At 40.0% G+C, this 24,355-nt stretch overlaps 1 protein-coding gene across 3 annotated transcripts in view; it reads right to left on the bottom strand.

Moving 5' to 3' along the window:
* The window catches only part of STXBP5 (syntaxin binding protein 5), a 103,913-nt gene extending 80,134 nt beyond the window's left edge, over positions 1–23,779 (bottom strand). The window contains exons 1-3 of one of the 3 annotated variants that reach the window (XM_062490132.1): positions 23,644–23,779; positions 23,014–23,396; positions 21,070–21,167 (exon numbers count right to left, since the gene is read on the bottom strand). In XM_062490132.1, the coding sequence (XP_062346116.1) occupies positions 21,070–21,167; positions 23,014–23,166 (251 nt within the window). In that variant the 5' untranslated portion in view covers positions 23,167–23,396; positions 23,644–23,779. The remainder of the gene's footprint in view (positions 1–21,069; positions 21,168–23,013; positions 23,397–23,643) is intronic. The other 2 variants (XM_062490133.1, XM_062490134.1) reach the window with 2 other exon arrangements.
* Positions 23,780–24,355: the final 576 nt, after the last annotated feature.

Raw genomic sequence — 24,355 nt, 5'->3', positions numbered from 1 at the left:
CAACCCATGGGCAGCCAGTTTCTCCAGAAGAATGCTGTGGAAAACAGAGTCAAAGGCTTTACTCAAGTCCAAGTAGACACCATCCACAGCCTTTCCCTTCTTGCATGAGGTAGGGCATGTGGTTTCCTAAACCCATGCCGGCTGGGCCTGACCCCTTGGCTCTCCTCTAAGTGCCATGTGATCACACTCAAGATAACCTGTTCCATAACCTTCCTGGACAGCAAGGTTAGGCTAACATGCCTGTAGTTTTCCAGATCCTTCTTCTGGCATTTCTTGTGAATGGATGCCACATTGACCAGCCTCCAGTAGACCTTCCTGTGTAGTCAGGATTGATGCTAAATGATGGAGAGCAGCTTGACAAGCTCTCCACCAGCTCCCTCAGTACACTTGGATGAATCACATCCAGACCCACAGACTTATGAGCACCTAAATAGAGCAGCAGGTCACTGGCTACTTCCTCCTGGATTACAGGGGGTCTATTCTGCTTCCAGTTCCTGTCTTTCAGCTCAGGGGGCTGATTACCCTGAGCTATACAAAGACATTTAGTATCAATTATTTTCCAAACTATCACCACACAGACATTGACTTTTTTTTTGTTACACTGTGATAAAAAGTCTTGATGATACAACAAAGGCAGACCAGGTATCAGACTTGCCACTGCTACAATCGCTCAAGAATATTAACACAAATCTGAAACTGTAGCAGCTTTTAATATTCATTCCTAGATACTTCTCAAAACTATAGCTGTAACACCTAACAGTGCCTAAACATTTGACAATTTTGACAAAAAACGATCATTGGCTAGAGAAAGGCAAAAATCACTGATTTGAATTGCATACAAAACATTAAAACCAAGAGATTACTCAATGTATTCTTATATATACCTCTCCACAGTATACAGCTTTCCAGGACTGCATAATATACCCGCATATTTTACTACAGTCGTGTATGTATAGCAGTTTTCCACTTAATCAGACCCTGAATCATTAAAAAAAAAAAATACCACTGTATCTCATGAAATCTGAGTACTATTACTTTTGCATACATAATCTACAGGAACCATCTCAAAGAACAATCTGTCAAGACACAGTTATTTAGCAAGAGAGTTATTAAAAAAGTCAGAAAGTACTACAATCAAACACTTTCTAGAAAATATACTTTGACCTTTCACATCCATGTACTACCAAACACAACAACACATAATTTGTCCTTTTGGTGGTGTGGGGAGGATAAAGTAGCAAGGGCAATAACAAGTTCAACATTTAAAAAATTGATGTTAGATCCTCTTATAAATATCATAGTAGCTTAACTGGAATAGCAAACTACTACTGCTGTTTGCTATTGCAAACTGGCTGGAAGCAGAGTTTCTGAACTTCCAAATCAGCTACCAATAATGTTCATTCCTACATAACTACAGATCAGCTTCCTGAGGTGTTCACTTTGTTTATAGAACAATGCTCAGCTCCTTTAAACACTAGAAGCCAAACGGCTCCATGTTAACTTGCAAAGAAAATCTCAGAGGATAGAGCAAAAAGGAGCTCTGTCTTGAAAAATGCCGAAGTCTATAGATCTCAGCAAGTTTGTTAACTGTTTCTTGTACAAAGGTACTTGTATCAATTTTAAGGCACAAACTCACCCTTTTCTGCTTCGATTTGCCTGAGTTTTATATTTTAAACTTAAACAATGCCTGAACTAGCTCGCATGTAAGCTGATAGAGAACTCATAGGTAGGGAGCAGTAACTTAAGTACAATGCACTTTTTAACAATAGTCAGGGGTCAAAGCACTTCTTGAACTTCAAAGTTGCTTACATAAATATGCACAAATACAGCGTTTCCCAAACAGCTATGAAAAGTGCCAGCAATTTTTCTCTAAAGGCTGAATTTGGTAGAATTTTCTCAGAGCTGCCAGTGAGAGGCAATCATTGGAACAAGATGTAATCGAGCAGTACAAATGCAAACTGGATAAAAACAAACACCAAAAAACTCCCATGATTTAAAATTAAGCAAGAAACAAGATTGGTTTTAATGATAAGTTTCTATATGCACAATTCACAGATGGCAAAGCACGCTGTTAAATGAAGAGGTAGAAACATCAATTTAGACAAAACAAGAAAAAACTAAAAAGACTACAGGCTTTCCTTGATTTTACTCACTTTGCTTACTGATACAAGTTGCATTCCTTTAGTCTAAGATTTGTATTTCAGCAGTAACAATGCAAAGAAGGTGACTAATCCCATACTTTTTCTGGATAGCATAGAAGAGAACAACAGTGGAACACAAGGGTAGGAAACACAAACACTGGTTCCTATGCCTACACAAGATGCAGTGAAATGGGTGGTAACAGCTAATTCAGTAAAGTTTTTCCAAGCACTGCATACATAAGAGTAAATCCAAGAAATAATTATCATTAAAATTCAGAGATAAAAACCTTTGTATTCTGTTGCATGCTTCCATTTACCCATTCCATGCCTACATTTTACCCATTTATTCCAGTTTAGTTCCCAAGTCAAATTTCAACATATTATTACATATTATATCACAATATTAATAATTAACCAGGATTTTCCTCTTTACATGCATAGCTTCTTGGCCAAGAATAAAGGCAGGGGCATTCTATGCTCCTAGAACTGAGGTGTACTTGGAAAAAGAATGATGTTTCTTGCCAGACTCCAGATATTTTATACAAACATTGCCAAGAGCAGCATTAACAAGTGTACTGTTCTAGAACTAGATGCCAAATGAATTTATGTACTTATTTAATTTAGCTTATGAAAGCATAAATAACCTTGGATATTATCTAATAAAAGGTCAATTTAACATTTAAAGAACATAGCCAATCCGTGTCCAATTCATTATTGTCTGTCAACACCTATTTCTGGCTGTAAAGCATTTTGCTAGGTCCAGAAATCTCTCTTCATTCACACAGCATGACCTAAATAGTTCCCTTAACTCTTGTCTGACAACAGTTCTCTTCAGTCATTTCCAAGTCACCAACCACTGAATAGAAGTGACAGAAGACCAACTGTAACCACCAGTCATTCCATATCAACTTTGCTCACACACAAGCCCATTCTCCAATCCCCTTCCCACAAACTTCATAGCAGTGAGTGTAGTCTCCTGAGCCAATTTTTCTGTACCTCCTTAACCCTCTACACCATTATGGGGTTATTTACAATAAGACCACAGGTACTGCTACCACTCTTCATGCAGCCACTTTTACTCACTTGCTTTGATAATGGCATCAGAAAAAGCAGGTGACCTAGGCACAGGAAGAGGTCTTAAAGAAGATCTCAAAATAAAAGTTGGTCACATCTATAAATTTCTCCCCCAGACTTTGCTGTAGTTTCTCAGTACTGATATTAGCTCCTTCCTTTGGACACAGTCCTTTAACACTCGACTTGCAGATGAGGCTTAATCTACCCTTCTACTTCCCACACCATTTTGCCTCGTACTGATGATGGAAATAACTTCCTCTTCCAGACATCCTTCTCAAGAAAGTTGAAGCACTGAAAGTGATGCAGGTATACTAGGTTTCTGCTTACATAGCCTTTTGAAGTAGTTACCAGCAAAGTCACTAGTTGAAGCACTAAGTGGGTCAAGGATTAGAAGTACCAATACTTCCATGGCACAGGCAAGATGGAGAAACTTAAGATTCCAAATCCAGCTGGCAGGTACAATTTTACCTCTTCTGTCTATACCAAATTGGTATGACAATCTGTCCCCAGACTCATAGCAGGCACAAGTTGAAAGACCTTCCAAATACCACACATGATGTTCATAGGCACAGCATCACAAAAAGCTGCTACTGCTTTTTAAGTATTTCAGCTAGCAGTCTCTAAACCCTAGTAAATCACACATAATGGAATAAATGGGTCTTGGGTCAAAGTTTCCCTCATCTGCTCAAAGCAGAAGTAAAGACCTCTTAAATATTCTCATTCAAAATGACACTAAAAATTGTTAAAATTAGCCTCAAGTGTGAGCAATCACAGCTGTCCTTTAATTGCTACTTTAAAGTATTTTGTATCACTAAAACAGTGTTTTCCATTTTATCTTACCTTAAGCCTCCTCAGTTCCACTTGAGCATAATTTTTAGTTTTGCATATCACCAAAGGACTGAGAAACTTACTGTTTCACTACTATCAAAAGAGTAGTGACCATCTTAAATGTTTGCTTAAAATTACCACCATGAATGAAAAACAAGGTACAATTCCAACAATTCAGTAGATGGCACTATTCCACAAAAATCAAGAGAGGAAACAATGTCCTCGCATAAACAAGGCATACCATGGAGCTAGAACTCATTTTAAATATGCAAAACCAATGCTCGCTCATTAGAGTGCCTTGCATTTTTTCACGCTCTTCACAGAACATGGAAAAATACATGCCTAAACATTAAAAGAAATTACTGTTTTGTGGAAATACCTATAATTTTACTAAGCTATCTTGTTGACGCATTTCTGCTATTATAGAGCTCAACACCATAAAAATAGCTACATACCAGTGTTGCATAAAGTAATATTTTTATGGTTTATATTTACCAGAAATCCAACTTGACACAGACTAATAAAAGGTTGACATTGTCCCTAGAAGTTGCTTATGCAACGTTAATTCACATCTGCTCAAATGCATGATGGTAAATTATTTTTAAAAGTTAATGCACTACCACAACATCAATTGTAAATGTTTTGCATTATTCAGCCTTATTTTTTTTAAGAATTAAAAACATAAGTTGCCACTAACAAAACCCAAATTGCCAGATTTAAAAAAACTGCCATTAAAACATGTGTCATGAATATTAGTAAGTTGTAAAGCATAGCCTTAAAAATAACCCTACCCATTCCACTTTAACTCTTCTCTTAAAATTTGTTGCAGGTGGCAGATTAGATCCAGTAGTTTGCTTCTTTCTCAGTGTACTTGAGGACTTCAGATGAGTGCTTTCCTTAGCACCAAGAAATGCACCACTGGACAGTGCTCAAGAGTTCCCACAGGAGTACAAATACAGAGCTACTGTTTTGGACAAGCTGTAAGTTTCAGAAACCCAAGGGTATTTCTTAGCACTGGGAAGGGGATAATTCAGTGTTATGAGATTTCCAAGTACCCAAGGCCCAGTTTAAGACAATAACAAGATGGAAAACAGATCATCAACAGAAAAAGCAGCCCAAGGTACTTCTCCTATACATCTTTACTGCAGTTTCTCCTAGTACTTTAACTAGGAGATGGAGAGAAGGTATTGCCTTGTAATGGCAGCCTCAGTGATTTTTTTTTCTGATACTTTAGAGAATCTCCCTATTTCTTATTCATTTTACTTCCAGTGCCTGTCAGATTCTAAGTGATATCTGATACTTCAGGCAGTGCTTATCTGCCCTGCCATTACAAGAATGTTTGGTTTACTTGCAGAATAAATAATCTGAGTCTGAAGAGCTATTTCAATCAACTTCAACTGAAGAGGAAGAAGTCTTCAGATAATACTTTGCCATATATTTTATGAAAATATGAGGCTCAAAAGGGGGGAGAAAGGAAGCTGGAAACAGGGAAATCCAGATTAGGCCCATATCCCAACCAAAGCATTACCTCAATGTCCTAAAATACAGGCTCTGTGTAGTAACAGGAAGCATTTGAAGAGTTACAACATGCATGCAATAGTACTACAAGATTGAGTCATACAGTAGCAAGTTTGACAGTGAAAATGTCTGTCTTTCCTCTAGACAAAAGTATCCAAAATAATATATACCCATATATTACAACTCATTTTGCATAACTGAAACCATTTCAGTTCCAAGGGAACTTGAAGAAATGCCATATACAGCAAATTGTAGCTTCAAGCCCCTTAAAGATACAGACAGGCTATTCATGCTGCTCAGAACTTCCAAGTTTCTTCCATAATCCTGCACCTTAACATAGATATCTACCAATATTTCTGCATCAATAAGACAATCTTAAGAAAAAATACAAGCACTGAAGGTTTATATTTAGATCTCTGATTTATTAGGAGCAAGTAAACTTGAGCATTTATGCACACTTCCTGCATAGTAAAAGAAAAGCTGCAGAAACAGTAGACGTTTTCCTTTCCACACAGCACTTCCATCTCCTTCACCATCACTCTGCTCCCCACATGCCAAGAGAACACATTCACATTTCCACTGTTCCTTTCATCGTTTTTACCATGGTAAAGAGAAGGCAGTGTAAAGAGCAAGTCTGCACAAAGATATGCTTGAACAGAAATACAGCCAGATTCCTCAAAAGTACTACCTACAAAGTGACTGCTCTTAAAGTAAAAAACTAAGGAAGTCTGAACTCTTTTTAAGCAATGTGGTTCTCAGTGGAATCTTCAGCAACATATTTACACAAGAACCACTTACAAGAAAGTGAAATGGCTGCTGTTTAGTTAAAAGACAAAACCTACCAATTATGCATATTCCAAAAGAGTAACCTCAATCATCACTACTAGTAACAGTACCACCCCATAAATAAAATCTAAAGAAAAAAAAAAAAGAAAAAAAAAATCAGTTATTTGAGGCAGACTATTACTACAGTCCAGCGCTTTACTGAGGCTTCAATGTTAAAGCCTGAAGTTACAGATGTCAAATAGACAAGGTTTCCTACCTTCAGTATGGAAGATTCCAGCTGTGAAAAAGGACATTTCAGAAATGCCATAACATGAAAACATCCAAGGGCTCAGACAAAAGAAAAGCATTGTCTGGAACAGGACTCTTCAACCAACCTCAAGAAAAACTCCAGATAGTTTCTAAGCACCAAATCCAGATCATTAAAATTAATGTGGTATTGTAGCCCCATCAATTCAGACCTGCTTTGAGTCAGAACCTGCATTTATGCAGAGTAATTCAGTGTTTAATGTTTTTTGATTAAATACTTGGTTTAATGTTTTGAGTGTCAGATAGCTTTTTCTTCTCAGCAACAGAGAAAATGAAATTAATTTGTTTTGGAAGTTCACTTCTATAGCACCTTCAATATAAAAATCTAAGAGGAAAACAGATGTGATTGTCAGCCAGCTACAACTCACTAGGAGCTGTAAAACTGGAAGTTTATGTGTACTCTCCATGGTTAGGAATAAAAAACACACGAGGCTCAAATATAAGCTGGAACACTAAACATCTGAGCTGATGTATCAGACAAGTCACCTAGTCACCTATGGTGCTCCTCAAACATTTACTAGGGAAAAAAAAAATAAACATGTGGGAAAACTACTGTTTCCAAGATTCCACTAGAAATGTTTGAAGAGAATAATTACTACTACAAGTACCTTTACAAGGTACTGTTTAAATTGTACTTCTTCTTTCAAATATCAGCATAGCAGAATAGCAACAAAAACAGGAACAAATAATCCCATTGTATATTTACAATGGCCAGTATCTCTGTGCAAATTAAAAAAAAAAAAAACAACAAAAATACCAACAAGAAGAGCTTTAGACTTCCTGATGGTAAAGAACTCCACCACAACAAAATTCAAGTCACACACATATTAAGAGAAAAATCGAAGGAGCCTTTTCTGGCTAACTGCATGGAGATTCACTTTAGTTCTTTGAAGCATTACAAGTCTGGAAGTGTTTTGGCTGCAAAGCATCCCTATTTCTTTTGTAACAAAGGACTATAAAAGTTCCCAACTGATACACTGGGCACTGCAATCTGAAGTCTGATTACTACTCGGTTTTCCCCTCACACACTCAGTCTGCTCAACTCCCTAAACTTGGTGAACCTGCAGAGAACTAGTAGTCTTCAAATTCACTGTCAGGTGCAAGACTTCAGAGTCAGGACAAAAACATTTCAACACAATCAAGCCTTACCCCTCCTCACAAACCATATCCATACACAAACTTCATCCTCTTGAAGCAGAGAAGAAAGAGGAAACAGTTAAATCATTCACCCTAGATCACCAGAGACATAGGATAGTTACATTCATGGAAACTAATCACGGACAAGAGATATAATTAATTCTATTAGAAAAAGTACCATACTATAAAGCACACCTGAAAAACTAAGGCAAGTATTTTTTAAGAATTATTTTCTGACAGAAAAAAAACAGTCACATAGAGATGCTGAAAAATTTAAAGATGAGATTTCAAAGGAAAAGTAGAAATTGTTTCTATTACCCAACAATTTCTAATAAGACAAAACAGCAACTATAAAAGAAACAATATCATCTCCTTGAATAAAAGTGAAAAGAGAAACATTAATTAGTGGCCTGTCACAAAAGCAAAAACCACCATGATAGACTGATACATGTATTCCAGTCAAACATCAAGACAATTAGTGCTTTGAATGGCATTTAGTAGTAGTCATTATTTAAAAAAAAATTAAAAATATAAAGATAGAGACCAAATATACCAAGTAATAGCTGTGGGCAGCACTGAGCTACTAAGATGTTTTAAATATGTTTAAAAGGCTTTTCAGGAGCTGAAAAATATATATTTATAGCAGTTCAGTATGATTGATACAGAATGCACTTACACTGATCATCTTTACCTAGTGTCCATTAAAACACTAAGAGAACAGTAACAAGTATGCAAAACCAAGTTGAATTTCAACATAAGTGAACTTCCCCCAAACTACAATTGTATAATTTACAGTTATTGTCTGTACTACAGCAAAGAAAGACAGGTAGAGAATCCTCTGAAACTTTTAGGGTGGTATTTTTGTAGAATGAACTACGTGGAAAAAGCTTTCAAACTACATTTTAAAACATTTTACCTGTATTGTAATCAAAGTCTGTATAATTCAAGTTTGACAAGAAATATAATTTCAGAAATATTTTCCAAGAACAATCTCTTTATATGAGTTTTTCTACAGCAATTGAGATTACACTCCTAGAAATGCCAGTCTGTTACTCTGTATATGAAAATAGCAAGCATTAGCAGTGTCTTCTTTGTCAAATTGGTTACAATTACTCTGGTAGCACACCGTGACCACTGAGGAAAGGCACAAAGTAGCATTTCTCCTTTAAAACTTACTCAAGGGCATAGTTTTCTGAACTTGACAACACTGTGCTCGCATTGCAACAGTAACTTCCTCTGCAGACAAAAAACCTGAGAGCAGAGAACATTCTGAGATCACCCCGTGATCATCACACTCCTGTCCGCACAACAGCTTCCTTGATAAACTCACCACTTCAACAGTCTTGGCATTTTACTTTTTACCATACCATTAATACACTTTCAACAACTGTTCAGGCATCTCAATTTTTAGCTTTAGTAGCAAAGATATTTCCTCACCAACAAACCAGAAAAGCTAAGAAAATTATAAGTTGGGTCCAAGAAAATGATAACAATATGAAGTACTGAGTTGAAATGAAGATGTGCTTCTAGTTACATGCTATGATATAAAACTGCAGTTTCTATATATTTTGAAACTGAACTTCACTGTCAGCATTATCTGATGGGCTGCTTCTCTCATTGGGAATTGCTGACAGAAAGAACAGATCATCAGAAGTCAATAAAGTTCATTTGGAAAACGCCATTTCCTCCCTACTTGTTTTTTTTTTTTTTTTTTTAACCAGAACACCATTTATTTGATCTGAAAATTATTGGCAGAGTATTCAGAAGGGAAAAAAATATTTTAAACTGCCAGATTTCAAAAGGAGTTTTTGTCCTTTGCTACTCAGGTAAGAAACACTACTATAAAAGTTAACTTATGATGCCTATCCTCTAAAATATGCATAAATCAAATGCTCTCTTTTTTTTTTTTTACACTAACCCTTTGACTGTTAACGTAATTGAGACTTATATTCACAATGCTTCCATGTTTTCTCTAAGAAAATAGGTATAATAGTCACATCCGAGGCAGCCAGTTACACTGGGGAAATTGAAAAATCTTGGTCCTATACCCTTTTTAGGGTTTGTTTGTTTGTTTGTTTTAATTAAAGATAGAGAAGAACAAAAAATTCTAAGAAAATTGTAGTATTCTTTGTCAGTGGCTGTTACTTGAACTTTCATTTCCTTTGACCAACAGTTCTTATGAAAACATGGAGACATTACTAACAAGAAATTCCTAACATTGCGTTTGACACGAAGGCTACCTGATTTCTCTCCTTCCCTGTTAGTAACTCACTAGGATTTCTAAAAGGCTCTACTTCCCACCTTATTATTTTAAAGAATGAGGAAATATTCACCATGCCAGCTTATAGGGTTTTTTGTTTGTTTGTTGTTGTTGGGGTTTTTTTGTTTGTTTGGTTTTGGTTTTTTTTGTTCTTTTGGATGTGTGTGTGCATGTGACTTCCCCTTTTATATGCCATATAGGGGTGGCTGTGGAGGTAATCTTAACTGCATCAGTTTACTACCCAGATTTGGAACACATATAAAAGGGAATGCCAGGCAAGTTATTGTTTGCAGTCCATTCTCCATATTAATAAGCATCACTAAGGCTTAGTAACTGTACCTCTAACATCAACATTACAAAGTCCAGTTAAGAATATTTTTCAGCTGTGAAGATGAACATGTGCTCTTTTAAACAAGGTAGTATGACTGGATAGACCATATGCTAAAAAATTAAAGCATGCTAGTACTATCAATTGAACATTAAGCGATCACAAAAAAAAATAATCAGCATTCCATCTTTTTCCCTAATGAGCAAGCTGGAAAATGCAAATAACTTTTGTCCATCTGCTGCTACTGACTACACATCATTGTTACTAGTTGGGAAAGAGGGAGTGCTTACAGTAGAAACAGATAACAAAAACATTGGACACTGGCTGCATTAGTTGGCTCCTCTTGAAGTGTTACATTTATCATTACGAGGTGAAGCAAAAATCTAATAAGGTTACTTGCACACATACAGAATACAAGCCAGGCAGCAGCTTCAAGAGGCTACAAAATACAAACCCCGCCTAAATAATGTGAATCACACAAAATAAAATAATAGCTCACTAAGCAGAACTACAAACGTATTGCTTCCTTTGGATCCACACTCTCTCTTTAGCTCCCTGGCTTACAAAGTTCCAAAGTTAAAACTCCTGTGGAGTTTACACAGAATATAAAGCAGGAAATGACAATTAATTATTGGAGAATTTGTGAGAGATACCTCAGAAAAGGGCAAGTTTGATCCATAGCCTTCTTGGTGGAGAACCTATCTCCACTCTCCACCAGCACACCTTATAAGAGCACTGTGTTGTTTGAATGGGACAGGCTAAAGACTTACTGTGAACATGGAAGCAGTGCCACTGCTGTTATGTCAATTCTAGAGGAAAATTAAGGTTCAGGTTTCCTTAACATAAATCAGGTTTTGTTACTACCTTTTTAAAGTGTTTACTAAACAAAATCCCAGACATTTAGCAAAACTGGCAAATAAAGTAGCCTTGCATTATTTGCATTAAGCTGTAAACTTCTCTGGGTAAAACAGCAATCAAAGAATTGATTTGGCAAACTGCAACACTTCGGACTGCCCTTTTCCAAGTATTGCAAGATCTGCATCATTATTATTACAAAAACTTCTGGGTTTATGTTTTAACAAAGCCATCTGGACACAACATTGAGTCATGTGCTCTAGCAGGGTGCTTTTGAGTAAAGGGGATGCACTAAATGACCTCCATGGTCACATCCAACTTTACCCATTCTGTGAACCTAGCACTCCTTAAAAGCACTTTGTTTTCTGTACTTGCAGACACACATTTCTAGTTTCGCCTACTTTCACTATTCTTGGCACTTGAAATAGAATTCAAAGCAAAGAAAAGCCTCTAAGTATTTTGAAAAAAAAATCTTAAATCTTTGAAGTAAAAAATGTAAGATTAGACTACTTAATCTTAGTATTAAGAATACTAAGACTATGCACAGAAGACTGTGCAGAACCTACTCCTGACATTAAAAAAAAATTACAAATACAGTATTAAAATCAATCTTAACTTAGCAATTTATATAGTTGCCTCAATACAAACACTATCAATTACTAGATTTTTTTAAGCAAAGCTTATGGATTCAAAATACACTGAATCATTACATAAAGTGATTAAGTTAAAATAAGTAGTACACAGACCAAGGATGTCATTCAGTTGTGCAGATCTCAACACAAAGCCAGTTTTAGCATTTCTTGAGAGATTTTTCAAGTGGAAAACAAAATGGTTCTCATTTGTGTCAGTCTTAAACTGAACATCAATGTGCCGGAACTAAATAACAGCCACAGAAGAAGCAATTTCATAAATGCATTGTAAAAATCACAAGTAATCAGGATTCAGTATGAGTCCCCAGAGGCTGACAGAACTGCTACATGTTTTAGAAATTTAATAAATAAGGCATCATACCACTCTACCAGCCCTCACTACTGAAATACTTCTGTTTCAGCTTTTTCCAAGACCTTCATTATTTTAATGTGCCTAAATTCAGTGACACAAATATCACTGACAGAGATCTAAATCATGTCATTCGACTTCCACCTATATTTGCACTGAAAGTAAACAGCACTGGTAACTTAGTGCTTCCTTTGATAAACATGTAAAGCTGTACAATTACCAAGTGCCTATGATAGAAGTGTTGACATGAATGGGGTCACTAAGTTATCATTAATAGTACGAGGCTACATTTGACTGGCATTCAAGTACCAACTACAACACCACAACTGAAACTTATGGGTCAGCAAAATAAGGGAACTCCAAAAGCTGCTGGCAGACAGCACACAGGCACTGGGTAAGCAGTGCAGTTTTGCATCAAAAGCAACACAAACCCATTCAACAGGCTGGCAAACAAATTACTACATGTCAAAGAATTACATCTCTGGGAAAGCAGTCTTGTCTACTTAATGAGATTAGCTTTGCAGGATCAAGAAACACAATTTTTCAAAAATCCTATGATCAGTTTGATGGTACATTTTAAGATAGGCACACTGAGAGCAGCAAGAGGAAAAAGGAAGCCCCAGCAGATTAAAGACCTACCGCAGTACTACCTCTCACAAAACTGTTAGGAACTCCAATATTTCTCAAAATGTAAAACCATTACCGGATAGCTAAGATCAAGGGCAAAGTGAACTGTTCCCAAAATGTCCTGCAGTTCTAGTTATCTTCACATTAAATGCAATAATTTTCAAGCTTTATTCTGCTTTTCACTGAGGTTCTACATAGATAAGCCAACTTTTAGTCACCTTATTGTGTAAGAACACTTATCTTAGCCTTTTTAAACCTTTGTACAACAAAGGGACCAGAACACTTAGAAGTCTAATGCAGTCACAAAATTTCTGTCAAAGTTTTGTTAGAAGTGTTTGCAACCTTGACTCGTACCTTCATGCTTTCTTTATCACATCTCAAATCTTAAGGTGCTTCTACTCTTCCAGAAATGACTTTAGTAAGACTGCTCATGTCAGGGTACTACAAGTCTGAAAGCCTAAGCTGGGCCCCAGCCATCCAATTCCCTATTAGAATTTAGCCTAACCTCATCAGATCACACAATCCATATACCACTTCAGTTTCACAAATAGCAAAGTGATACAAGGAAACAAACTATGCTAGTGCTACAGTAACCTGCAGCCTTACAAACCTTTCAAACTTTCCAAATATTTCCTTCCCCAGTCTCACCCAGCAAGTCCGAAGCTGCAAGGCTATATCCATTAAGTTTCTGCTCTGTCAGTAGAATACCTAGAGGGAACTTTTCATTGTAAAACTGACTTTTGTAAATTACAGTAGGAGTTTCAATACAGTTGTACTCAGGTATTTTTGAACAAAATAAATCACGATTAGAAGTTACATTAATAGAACTAAAGTATATGCAATAACGCTCCAAATGAAAGACCTGCTGCGTCCTCATGGCCACAGTTGCTACAGCATGGCCTTACCCACAGTCCCTTCAGAGATAAATGTGCTCTAATGCAGCTTTACCCATGGCTGCAGTGCTTCCAGGGGAATTCCTACTCTGATGTGGGGTTATCCACAGCCACACACTTTCAGGTGCTCCAGCATGGACTTATCCACAGGCACTGATGTGTCAGTATCTACCTTCTGCAGCACACGCTTCTCCCTGGGCTCCATCCCTGCAGAGGTATTCCTGCCGCTGCACTGACAGAGCCACAGCTGCTTCCAGATCTACCTGCTCCCACATGGACTCACCCACGGGTCAGGTCCCTTTGACTGGAGCTCACACCGCAGTCCCAGCCCGCCCAGGCCAGCAGCACAGACACACAGCGAGTCCCTGGCCACCTGCCAGCCCCAGCACATCACCACTGCTGTTATTGCAATGTTCCCAGGCACAGCACCATGAGGTGATAAAGCAGCACAGCAGCACTGAGAACAAAAAACAGCCATTAATGAGCACTAGACACTAATGTACAGGCAGGCAAGCAAGGCTCCTGACAAGCACCTGCCAATTAATGGCTAATCAGCAATTACAGCTATAAATTCAATCTAGCACATTCCAGTCAAACCTGCTGTTATCCCAAATCCTTTCAGCTGCACACTGGATGTCATAAAGGATTGTTGCAGTTTAACCCCATCTGGCAACTAGGCTCCCCACAGACACTTGCTCACTCCCTCTGGTTAGATGGGGAAGTAAAATTGGAAGAGAGAAAATTCATGGTTTGAGATAAAGAATGTTTAATGGAAAAAGCAAAAACCACCTCACACACAAGCAAGGCAAAACAAGGAATTCCTTCAGGTGGGCAGGAGCCACCTCCAGGAAAGCAGGGCTCCATCATGTGTAATAGTGACCTGGGAAGACTAAACCCACCACTTCAAACACCCTTTCTCCTTTTTCTTCCAGCTTTATATCCTGAGCATGACACCATATGGTATAGAATATCCCTTGGGTCAGCTGTCCTGGACTGTGTCCCCTCCCAACTACTTGTGCACACCCAGCCTGCTCATTGGGAGAGTGGGGTGAGACGCAGAGAAGGCATTGGTTCCGTATAAACCTTGCTCAGCAGTGAGGAAAATATCCTTGCATTATCACAACTGTTTCCAGCACAAATCGAAAACACAGCCTCATACCAGCTACTGTGAAGCAAACTAAGTTTACTCCAGCCAAAACCAGCACACTAAGTTCCCCAACCAGTAAAAAGAGAGATTTAAAAAGACACCATTCTATTTATTACAAAGAATTCAGTCAGAGCTTTCTCTGTGTAGGACTCAGTCATTTAAATTCCATGTACTTTTAGGAGACGCATGCCTCACCATGCCATTGTGTCCCTATTTCATTTCAGAATACCCAAAAGTAGCTGATTTTCTTCATTTAGAGGATGGGAATTTTTCACTGCGATAACGATAGCCATGTGAACAAAGTACTGGACAATACCACAAGAAATGCAGTAGTGTTAAAAGAAATGGAAATGTGACAAGATTAACATCTACTTTAAGCAAAGTAGTTTTCTTGTTTAAACTATTCTGTGTGAACTGAGCAGCAAGGCAGATAATAAATATTTTCTTGATAATAAATAATGAGTGTCTCACTGACACGACACTACAGCAATACTTTTAATAGCTTTACCCAAGTACTCTTCACAAACCAGGCATATTTGTTCAAAGTCCAGAACACTAATGACAAGGGTTGAGACCATTTTATTCAGTGCACGAATGCCAAAAGACCCTGATCATGCACAAAAAAGTAGTTCAGTTCAAATTTGGTATATCTACAGAATCACCTGAATTACAGAGTAATTTAGGTCAGAAAGGATCAACCAGGTTTATCTGATCCAGCATCCCACTTGAAGATGTGCCAACTTCAGTTGGATACTGTTTAAAAAAATGAAATCTTTGCATACGCTAAACAACTCCAGCCATTGTCCTACTGCCAGTGTAGAACTACTAGAGAAGAAGAAAGAGCAGGTATAGAACTATTTCAATTAAAAAAAACAAAAATAACCCCAAAAAACAAAAAAAAAACCCCAAAAAACAAAAAAAAAAAAACCAAACAAACAGAAAAAAAAACACATTAACATCTCAAGCTGATATTTCCATAAGGAACAAAATCAATTAGACTACCTTGCAAAGTCTGAATAATCCAAAGGAGAAGTAATTTTAATGCATATAATCACATCACAGCTTGGAAAGGGTCTTTTGTTAGAGCTTCAGAGAATTTACCAAATTGCTTGAATTTTGTAGTATACATCTATGGCAAAACTATCCAGATGCTGCAACAAGCACTTCATCAGAAACTGACTGACTGACTGGAACTGCACGGAACCATGTACCCAGGCTTTTGAACTACTTTGATTTTTTTTAAAAAAAGTGAGTTCTCAAAAAGGTTGGAGAATAGAAATCACAGAAAACAAGCTCAAACACATTAAAACTTCAGCCATTTTCTTGCATAAGTCATCTCTTAGCGCTGAAAAGACTGTGGGGAAATTTACAGATACTGATATTCAGGACGACTGGAATCTTTTGATTTTTAATGATGGAATGATGAACAATCTAATTTTTCTCCTTCTTGTGAACTTAGTTTGCAAGAGGCAAAAAAGCTCAACTCTAATAAAACAACCTATTCTGCTTGGGAATAGTCAGAGGCACAATTTGGTCTGTGTGGAAGGTACAACATCTACAGATATTCCCTCCACTCTCAATTATTTCTAGTGAAAACAGTCTTCCTTTCTAGAACTCCCTCTATCAAGAGAGAGTGTGAACTTCATGCTGCAAATCCATATTTTTAAGGTATGAAACACCAGTAGATATTGTATTCATTTTGGGGGACTATCACAAACCATCTAATTTGATATACTGTCCTAGTTTTACTATACAGAAATTAAAAAGTGCAGAAAAATGAAGAAACTCGTTTAAGATCAAGCAGTTAAACAGCAGGGACCAGGAGAATCCCTTAAATATTTCTGCTTTAGCTTTGAAGTTTATTCTACCTTATAAAAGCAAACAAAAAAGCTTATCTATTATTATTAATTGTACAGGGCCCTGGACTTAAAACTTCTTAGGAAACACCATCCTAAAGGCAAAAATAAAAATCCTGAAAAAGTTTATTACTTTTTATATTTATTTTATTTATCTTTCTCTAGCCTCTTAAGAGTTTACACACCCCCCTGTTCAAATCACTTCAGGCTTCCAGAGGGCCTTCTAAGTAGAAGAGCAAAAGCAATGAACAGCACAGAAGCGGGATATTACTTATGACACTAAGCACTGTCAGGATGTCACAGGCTAAAGTCTAACCGATTACACCAAGTTAAACCTTGAGTAGATAAACCAAACTCTAACTCATTAGAAGGTTTTGGTATCTGCTGGGAAAAGAAACCACAACCAATTATGCATAAAACTTTCTTAAGACCAAGGACTATATGTCCTACTGTAATGGTTCAGGTTTGCACAGAAAAGAAGCAAAGCATAGATGAATTTTTAGCTATCTGATATCTCACTCATTGCGACAGCAGATGAAGAGGTGAAAGCCATCCTGGTAAACAGTAGCTAAATCCCTTCCAGTATGGAGAAAACCAAAGATACTGACCTGCAGTGACAAAACAGGCTATCAGCAGCTTACACTGACCATAGTAGCTTGAAATCAATAGTGAGAACAATTGCTCCCTGTGGGGATCACATCCACAAAAATCCAGCACAGAGGAGAGAGAGCCTGAGGCACAATTGCCACACAAGAAGCAGGCCACCAGCCAAGAGTCACACACCTCAAACAGCTGGAACAAGTATCCTGTAACCAGCACCACAAACTCGGAGGAGCAATGGAACCAGCATGTCCAGGTGAGTGCCACTGCTTGCAAGAAATAATTTGGGATTTTTATGGCACAGTGCTTCTGCTCTTGCATCTACCCCACCCCTCAATTACCCTTACAACAGAGAAAACAGAATCCAACAGCTAAAGTGCTTTTAACAGATTCTAGTGTCAAGAAGAGGGCCACATCAGGCTGCTCAAGGCTTCTACTCTACTAAGCTGCTCACTCTGTAACTTTTCCTTATACACCACAGAGAAACTAAGCTGTTGTTCATAGCTGAGAATAAAACAGAGCTTTTGTTATTAATTGCTAAAAATGTTCTTTCTGAGGTGGGGAAATGCTTCTCTAATTAAGGATATGTCTGCCTCCAAAAAGCTTGGTTTTAAATCTCCTAGCTAAATAAGAGTTAGAAATGTTTCTTAGTAACTAATCAAGCTTTTTAAAAGGAGTACAGGGATATACTGCTCAAGTTAAACAAATGAATAACCCCAAACTAACTTTCATGACTCATAAGGTTTAAGTTTTACACTAAAAGCAGTCACTTTCTTGTATTTTTACAGACTTCTCTCCCTCTTAAAACTGCAGGATCTGGAACTACCTGCTGCTTATGGGCATAGAATGGCAAAGTTGCCCCTCTGGCACATGATGTTACCAACTCCACTCATCAAGCCTAGAGGCAAAAAAATGTTAACAGAGTAGTAATTCTAGTTCTAATCCCATTAGTGCAACATGACACCTCTAACTTAGGTACTTCCATTTTTACAATTACTTTGTAGATCTAGAGAATTAAATACAGTGTTGATGTTTAGTACATTTATCCATTAAGATAGAGACAGTGTCATTGAACTGGCAGTATCTTTGTAACAACGGATTCTGCTTCTTCATTAAAAGCTTCAGTTCTATTTTTACAAATAATTTTAACAGTACTACAAACATTTAGTATAAGAAGTCTCTCTGTTCTTCCAGTAGTGGTTACAGAGTCCTCATAAAGTAGAATGAGACAAGAGTGTGATTTAGAAAACTCCTCACATTAACCTGTTCTGACCAATACTGGCTTGGAATTTAAAATGCACAGTTGGAAGACTGACCAAACACAGAGAACTTCTGTAAAGAGGTTAGCTGATAAATAGCCCAAATCCAAATCAAGACTGTAACATTATTTTCTTCACATACTAATGAAATCTAAAACAGGTTCTCACTCCTTGATTTAACAATACTTTACCTTTAATACCCTTTCCAAAAAAACTCAGACTTGTTTCCCCATTTCTCAGACTACTTACTTGCCAACAGAGAGCACAGAAAGATGTACCTATACTTAAAGGCACAAAGAAGACACTAATACCCAGCTCCCATTCGCTGGTAGGCAATGAAAGAAACATTATCATTCCTTTACATCTATACTCTCACAACATGAACACAGAAGAAAATGAGGATTGACTTCCTTTGCACTTTTACGATTTTTCAATTAATAACACTTTACTGACATTCAGTCTTTCTAGTCCATACCTCATTTCAATTAAAAACACTTTTGCAGCATTAAAGAGTAAGCGGCTCCCACTTTAATGAATCCTTGCACATAATTCATTATTCATAAAAACCTTAGTGGGCAAAGCATCCTGAGGGTTGGCTTTATTTTTGAGCAATAGAATGAAAGAAGCACTTCTTACAAGCCTCACTTTTACCCAGCCTTCTCCAGCAGAAAGCAAGAGGCTGCTTTTACATTGGGAATATGTCTAAGTCTTTTCCTTCTGCCTGCATTTCTCCATCACAAAGAGAAGATAATCACAGGAGATGCAAATTCTGCAGTGTTGTTTGGTTACAGGGTTGCCCTATCAACTAAGGGCTTTAAACCAGCTTTTCCAAGATTCAAGAGCTGTATCAAAGTACTAAGAAGCATATTCATCTTCATCAAGTTAGAGGAGTAGTAACATTTCATCCTCTGCATGAAACTTCTTCCCTTCTTTAGAAAACACATTTTTTGCCATTTTCTCACAGTAATGCTTACTTCCCAATCTTGCAATCTCTCTCTCAATTATTTGGAAAGCAATTCACACTCCAAGAATTCACAGGTATGTGTAGCCATGGATGAGTGCCCAGAAACAAGTTTTGTTGAGTCATCATTATCCAAACTGCAACATCATGTTGCCCAAAATTACAGGTGAGTAAGCTCTAAACAGGTACATTTTGATCTCTTCCTCCAAACCAAGTTCTATGTCTCTTTTTGCTTTCTCATCTATTCTAGCAATATGAGAGTAATTAACACCACCCACACACAGTTCACTTTTATCTTAAGTCAACCCTATAACCTCTTCAAAAAGAAAATCTATGAAACTAAGTGCAGTTTCAAATATGGCATTAAGAACATTGCATTATCATCCCTATTCCTCATGCTCTAAGCTAAGAAATCTGGAGAGTTCATAATAGAAATCTAGTTTTTCAGTTTTAGTTTTTCAACTTTTAAGTCAACACTCTTATGGCAATTAACCTTATAGAGAGGGTAGCATATCAGAAAGAAACAAATAAGGTCTACTTGGAAACTAATATAAACACCAGAAGAAATTGTCAAATTTACCTACAGTTTAAAGAGGATTAAGTCAATTTCTCTAGCAAGATGGCATAAGCCTTCCCCATAATGTTTAGAATTCAGTCAATTTCAGAACAACAAAGAATTCATTACATTCTCTTATGCTGACAATTAAAAGTTCTGGCAGCTGCAGGGTGGATTAAAGAATCTACAGGACACCTTTTAAAAATAAAAAGTTTAAACACATATGTTGTTACATGGCTTGGATAGTAGCATATGGCTGTGGTACCATATGGCTATAAGCATATGGGTAGTTCACTTTTTAGTGAACAAAAAGAAGCAGGATTACTAGTGCTTTACTTCACAAATTCATTCTGCTTGTCTCAGTCACTTGGAGGCGTTTAGCAAGATATAATTCCTGTACCTTTTACTGTCCCCACTTGAAACCCTCATGTGGCAACAGAAGTAGTAGCAGGTCACTAGAGAATTACAAAGTTTATCTTAAGAACAAGCACAACAAAAATAAGCCCTCCACCCCAAAAAGCCCAATTAAAAACCCTACAAAAAAAACAACCAACCAAACACCATCTCACCAAGCAGCACAGAATGTTTCAACCCCAGAGGACAGAGCAGAACAACAAAAGAGCTCAGCCCACATCTCTCTTTAGATCTGCAGTCAGCTGCTCTAAATTGTCAGCACACTAGTAACCCTCTACAAAACTTATCTATTACCTTGAGGTAATGGCAACTGAGCAGCCATGCCTCACATCATTGACTCAACTTGAACTGACACAAAAACAACCAGAACAGCCAAGCCACCCACCAACAGCAAAGAGAGTTTGCTGTTTTTCTCCCCTCCTGCATACCTGGTTCCCACCAGACTTCTGAATGGTTTCAGCAGCTGAATCAAGGCATCACTTGTGTGAGGTGCACTAAATCCACTTCAGAATACAAAAGGATACAGCCTTAGTGCTCCAGTCTGAGTCCCAATGGCCAGTATTTTCTGAACCGGATCAAATGCCAAGGCTGAAGGTTGGTAGGGGAAACCATGGCGTACAGTCTAACAATTCAGAGCAGCACAGTAACAATGGGTCAAGAAGGATACCAAAAATAAACAGAATCAAGACAGTATGTTAGAGAACAGTATTACAATTTAAATTAATCACAGCGTTAAAAGGAACTACAAAGCAATTTAATCAAAACCTGAGAAAATCACTGTCTTAAACAAACCAATTACAAAAGACTTTTTTAGTCGTAATTACTAATTCATCTTCCAGCATCAAGTAACAGACTTTCTGAAACTTAATTTGAATGTTACATTTCTTCTGTATCAACTCACCATTTCATTTCTCCATCTACCTCATTCCCTCAGTAATCTTATTTTCAGCCCTAACAAAGATGCTAAACTATTAAAATCTGAGATGTTCCTAGCAAGTTTGGTAACAAAGCCAGACTTGTCATCAGAGCTATTACAAAATCCTAGACTTGCTTTTCTGAGAATCACTTCAATTTCAAGCTAACAGACCCAACATGATAGTGCAACCTCTCTCAGCTCAGTGAAGAAAAAAAAAAATAGCAACTTGAGCTTGACAGAACTTATCTCTCACCCTCTACTTCCCTCAAAGAGAACAGGCAGCCCCAGAATTGACAAAACAAAAATATACCTAATTGAACAAAAACAAAAGCCCTCAACCATGGGATTCTCTCTTAATATGGAGCTATTGGCACATTTAGCTTTTTTGGTTAGCCAAGACTAATTTGGTAATTGACCAAGCAATGACTCCATTAAATTTTTCGGGCTGCAATTAATCTGAACTGAGAACATAATACAAGTGCCACCTACTCTTACTTCCACTCCAAATGCATGCATGCTAAGCCATACAAATGCCAGCTTTCTAATTTCCAAGCCTTTATTTTAAGGCAGAGGTATTTCAGGACCTTATAAACGCACAGCAAACTTCTCAAATACTCCTTGTACTTCACTGAAGTTGCAGGCATACCCCACAACTCTCTGTATTTCACAACTGAATAAAGTCTAACTGGCAACAGCCCTGCTCTTCTCCACATCCTTCATGACAAACTCCTGAGAGCAGCAGAAATGCCTGCAATACCAGGAAAAAAAAAAAACCAAACAAACAAACAAAAAAAAAAAAACCAAAAAAAACCGAGGAGAATCCACAAACAAGCTCATCCATGTCAAGCTAGGCCATAGGTGCACTGCAAAGATAAAAATAAGTATTGATATTCCAATCAGCTTTTATTCCTCTTGATTCAGCTGGTGGTTAATTCACTGCATAATTTTCTGAAGTGTGCAGACACAAACTGCAGTTATTGTATCACACACAAGCAAATAAATAAATGGGAACTTCAGCTCTAGATAGGATTTGCAATAGCAGCATCACCAACTTGGCAACACACTGCAGTGAAACCATCCCAAACATCGAAAGCCTTTTTCAGGCATAAAGGAACAGGATAAATGATTTCCAAATAATGCAGAGGGACAGATGCCCTGTCCTTCGGGCCCATTAGCAGAGGCTTCTACTCAAACGCCGCGATAATCAGATCTGTGCTACAGCTAAGTATCACTCCTTCCCCCATCCATCCAACTCTTTCTACGAAGCTCTAGTGAACACTGCCAGTATTACTCGCGTGAAAGAGCCTAGACGACGACAAACCCCGAAACTCTCCAAGGAAGACTACTGAAGAAATCCAGCAAGACCCGTACAGCTACACCCACCGCTTTCTTCCCGTCTTCGGCCCCGAAATAATCAATCCAAACAAGTAAACAGGAGCGGCGGGCAGGCTCGGCGAGGTCGGTACGGAGGAGCAAAGCCCGCAGCGCCCACCGCGGCGGCGCGCCCCCTTCCCCGGCCGCCCGCCGGCTCGGGGCTGCAGCATTCATTCACCTTGCAGAGCTGGAAGTGCTCGGACTGGAGCGTCTCCTGGATTTCGGTCTCCCGGTTACCCGCCTGCTGCTGCTGCGCGGCGGACGACGCCGAGGCGACGGCAGAGACCGCCGTCAGGCCGTCCAGCACCTTCCTGATGTTAAATTTCCTCATGGTCCTCGGCGGCGGCGCTCCCGCTCCCCCGGCCTCGCCGCCGCCGCGCCGTCACCGCCGCGCCGCCCGCCCCGCAGGCGGCAGACGAGCCCCCGCCGGGGAGGGCGGTGCAGGGGCGGCCCGCGCTCGGGGGCGCCGCGCTCCTCCTCGTCCGCGGGGAGGGCGGCGAGCCGTCAGTCCGGCAACGCAGGGGCGCTTCGCATCGGGGCCCGCGGGCTCGGAGACGGAGACTGGAGCCAAGCAAACAGGAGCCGGTCAGCCCACCAAGAGCCGCCACCGCCGGTCCCACGCTCGCCGCCCGCGGCCGCCCCGCGCCCTGCCCGCCGGGGAACCCGGCTCGCCCCGGGCACAGCCGGCCCCGCCCCGGCCGCCCCTCCCGCCGCCGGGGCTGTGCGGGCTGCCTCGCCTCTGCTCCCCGCTGAGCCTCCGCGCCCCCCGCACAGCACAGCACCGCACAGCACAGCACAGCCCCCTCACATCGCGGCAGCCGCCGCTGTCACCGTCCGCGTGCGTGTGTGTGTGTGCGTGTGCCGGTCCCCTCCCGCCGCCGCAGCCTCTCCCCCCGCAGCAGCGGCAGCAGCAGCCGCCCGCCCCGCGGCTCGGCTCGGCTCAGCACCCTCCGCCTCCTCCTCAGAGCTGCGTGTGCTGCCAGCCAGTCACCAGTGGGGCTTCTCCAGGCTGCTGCCAGCGCCTGCCGCCACCCGCCCCCACAACCACCCTCCTCCTCCTCCTCCTCCTCCTCCTCCTGCCGCGGAGGGAGCCTCCCCCGCCTCTCGGTCGCTCCCCCTTGCCTGACAACGCGGAGCGCAGCGCCCCAGGCAGGAAGAGCGGCGGCGGCGATACCGCGGCGCCCGGCCCGGCAGCGGCGGCGCGGCCGCTCATGCGCGCTGCGAGCGGCGGCACCCGGATGTGGCGGAGCCGCTCCCCCCGCCCCGCCGCGCCGTGCGGGGGCCGGGGCGGCCGGGCCCGCGCGCTGCGCTCCGGCAGGGCGGAGGCGGTGGCAGCTAACAGGTGGTGGTGGTGGCCCGAGGCTGCCGCAGGCGGAATCGTCCCTGCCGCCGGCGTTGCGCTGGAGGCGCTCGACGGCTGCGGCGGAACCCAGCTGCGCGCTTGGTTTCCCGCTGGAGATCCCCCGCGGCTGCGCCTCGTCCCGGGTGGCGCGGCTGGTGCGCGCTGCGGCCGGAGCAGC

The sequence above is a fragment of the Cinclus cinclus genome, chromosome 3, assembly GCF_963662255.1.
Source record: "Cinclus cinclus chromosome 3, bCinCin1.1, whole genome shotgun sequence".
NCBI classification, from domain to species: Eukaryota; Metazoa; Chordata; class Aves; order Passeriformes; family Cinclidae; genus Cinclus; species Cinclus cinclus.
Note: the sequence above shows the minus strand (reverse complement) of the source record. Positions and strands in the feature narration are given on the sequence as shown.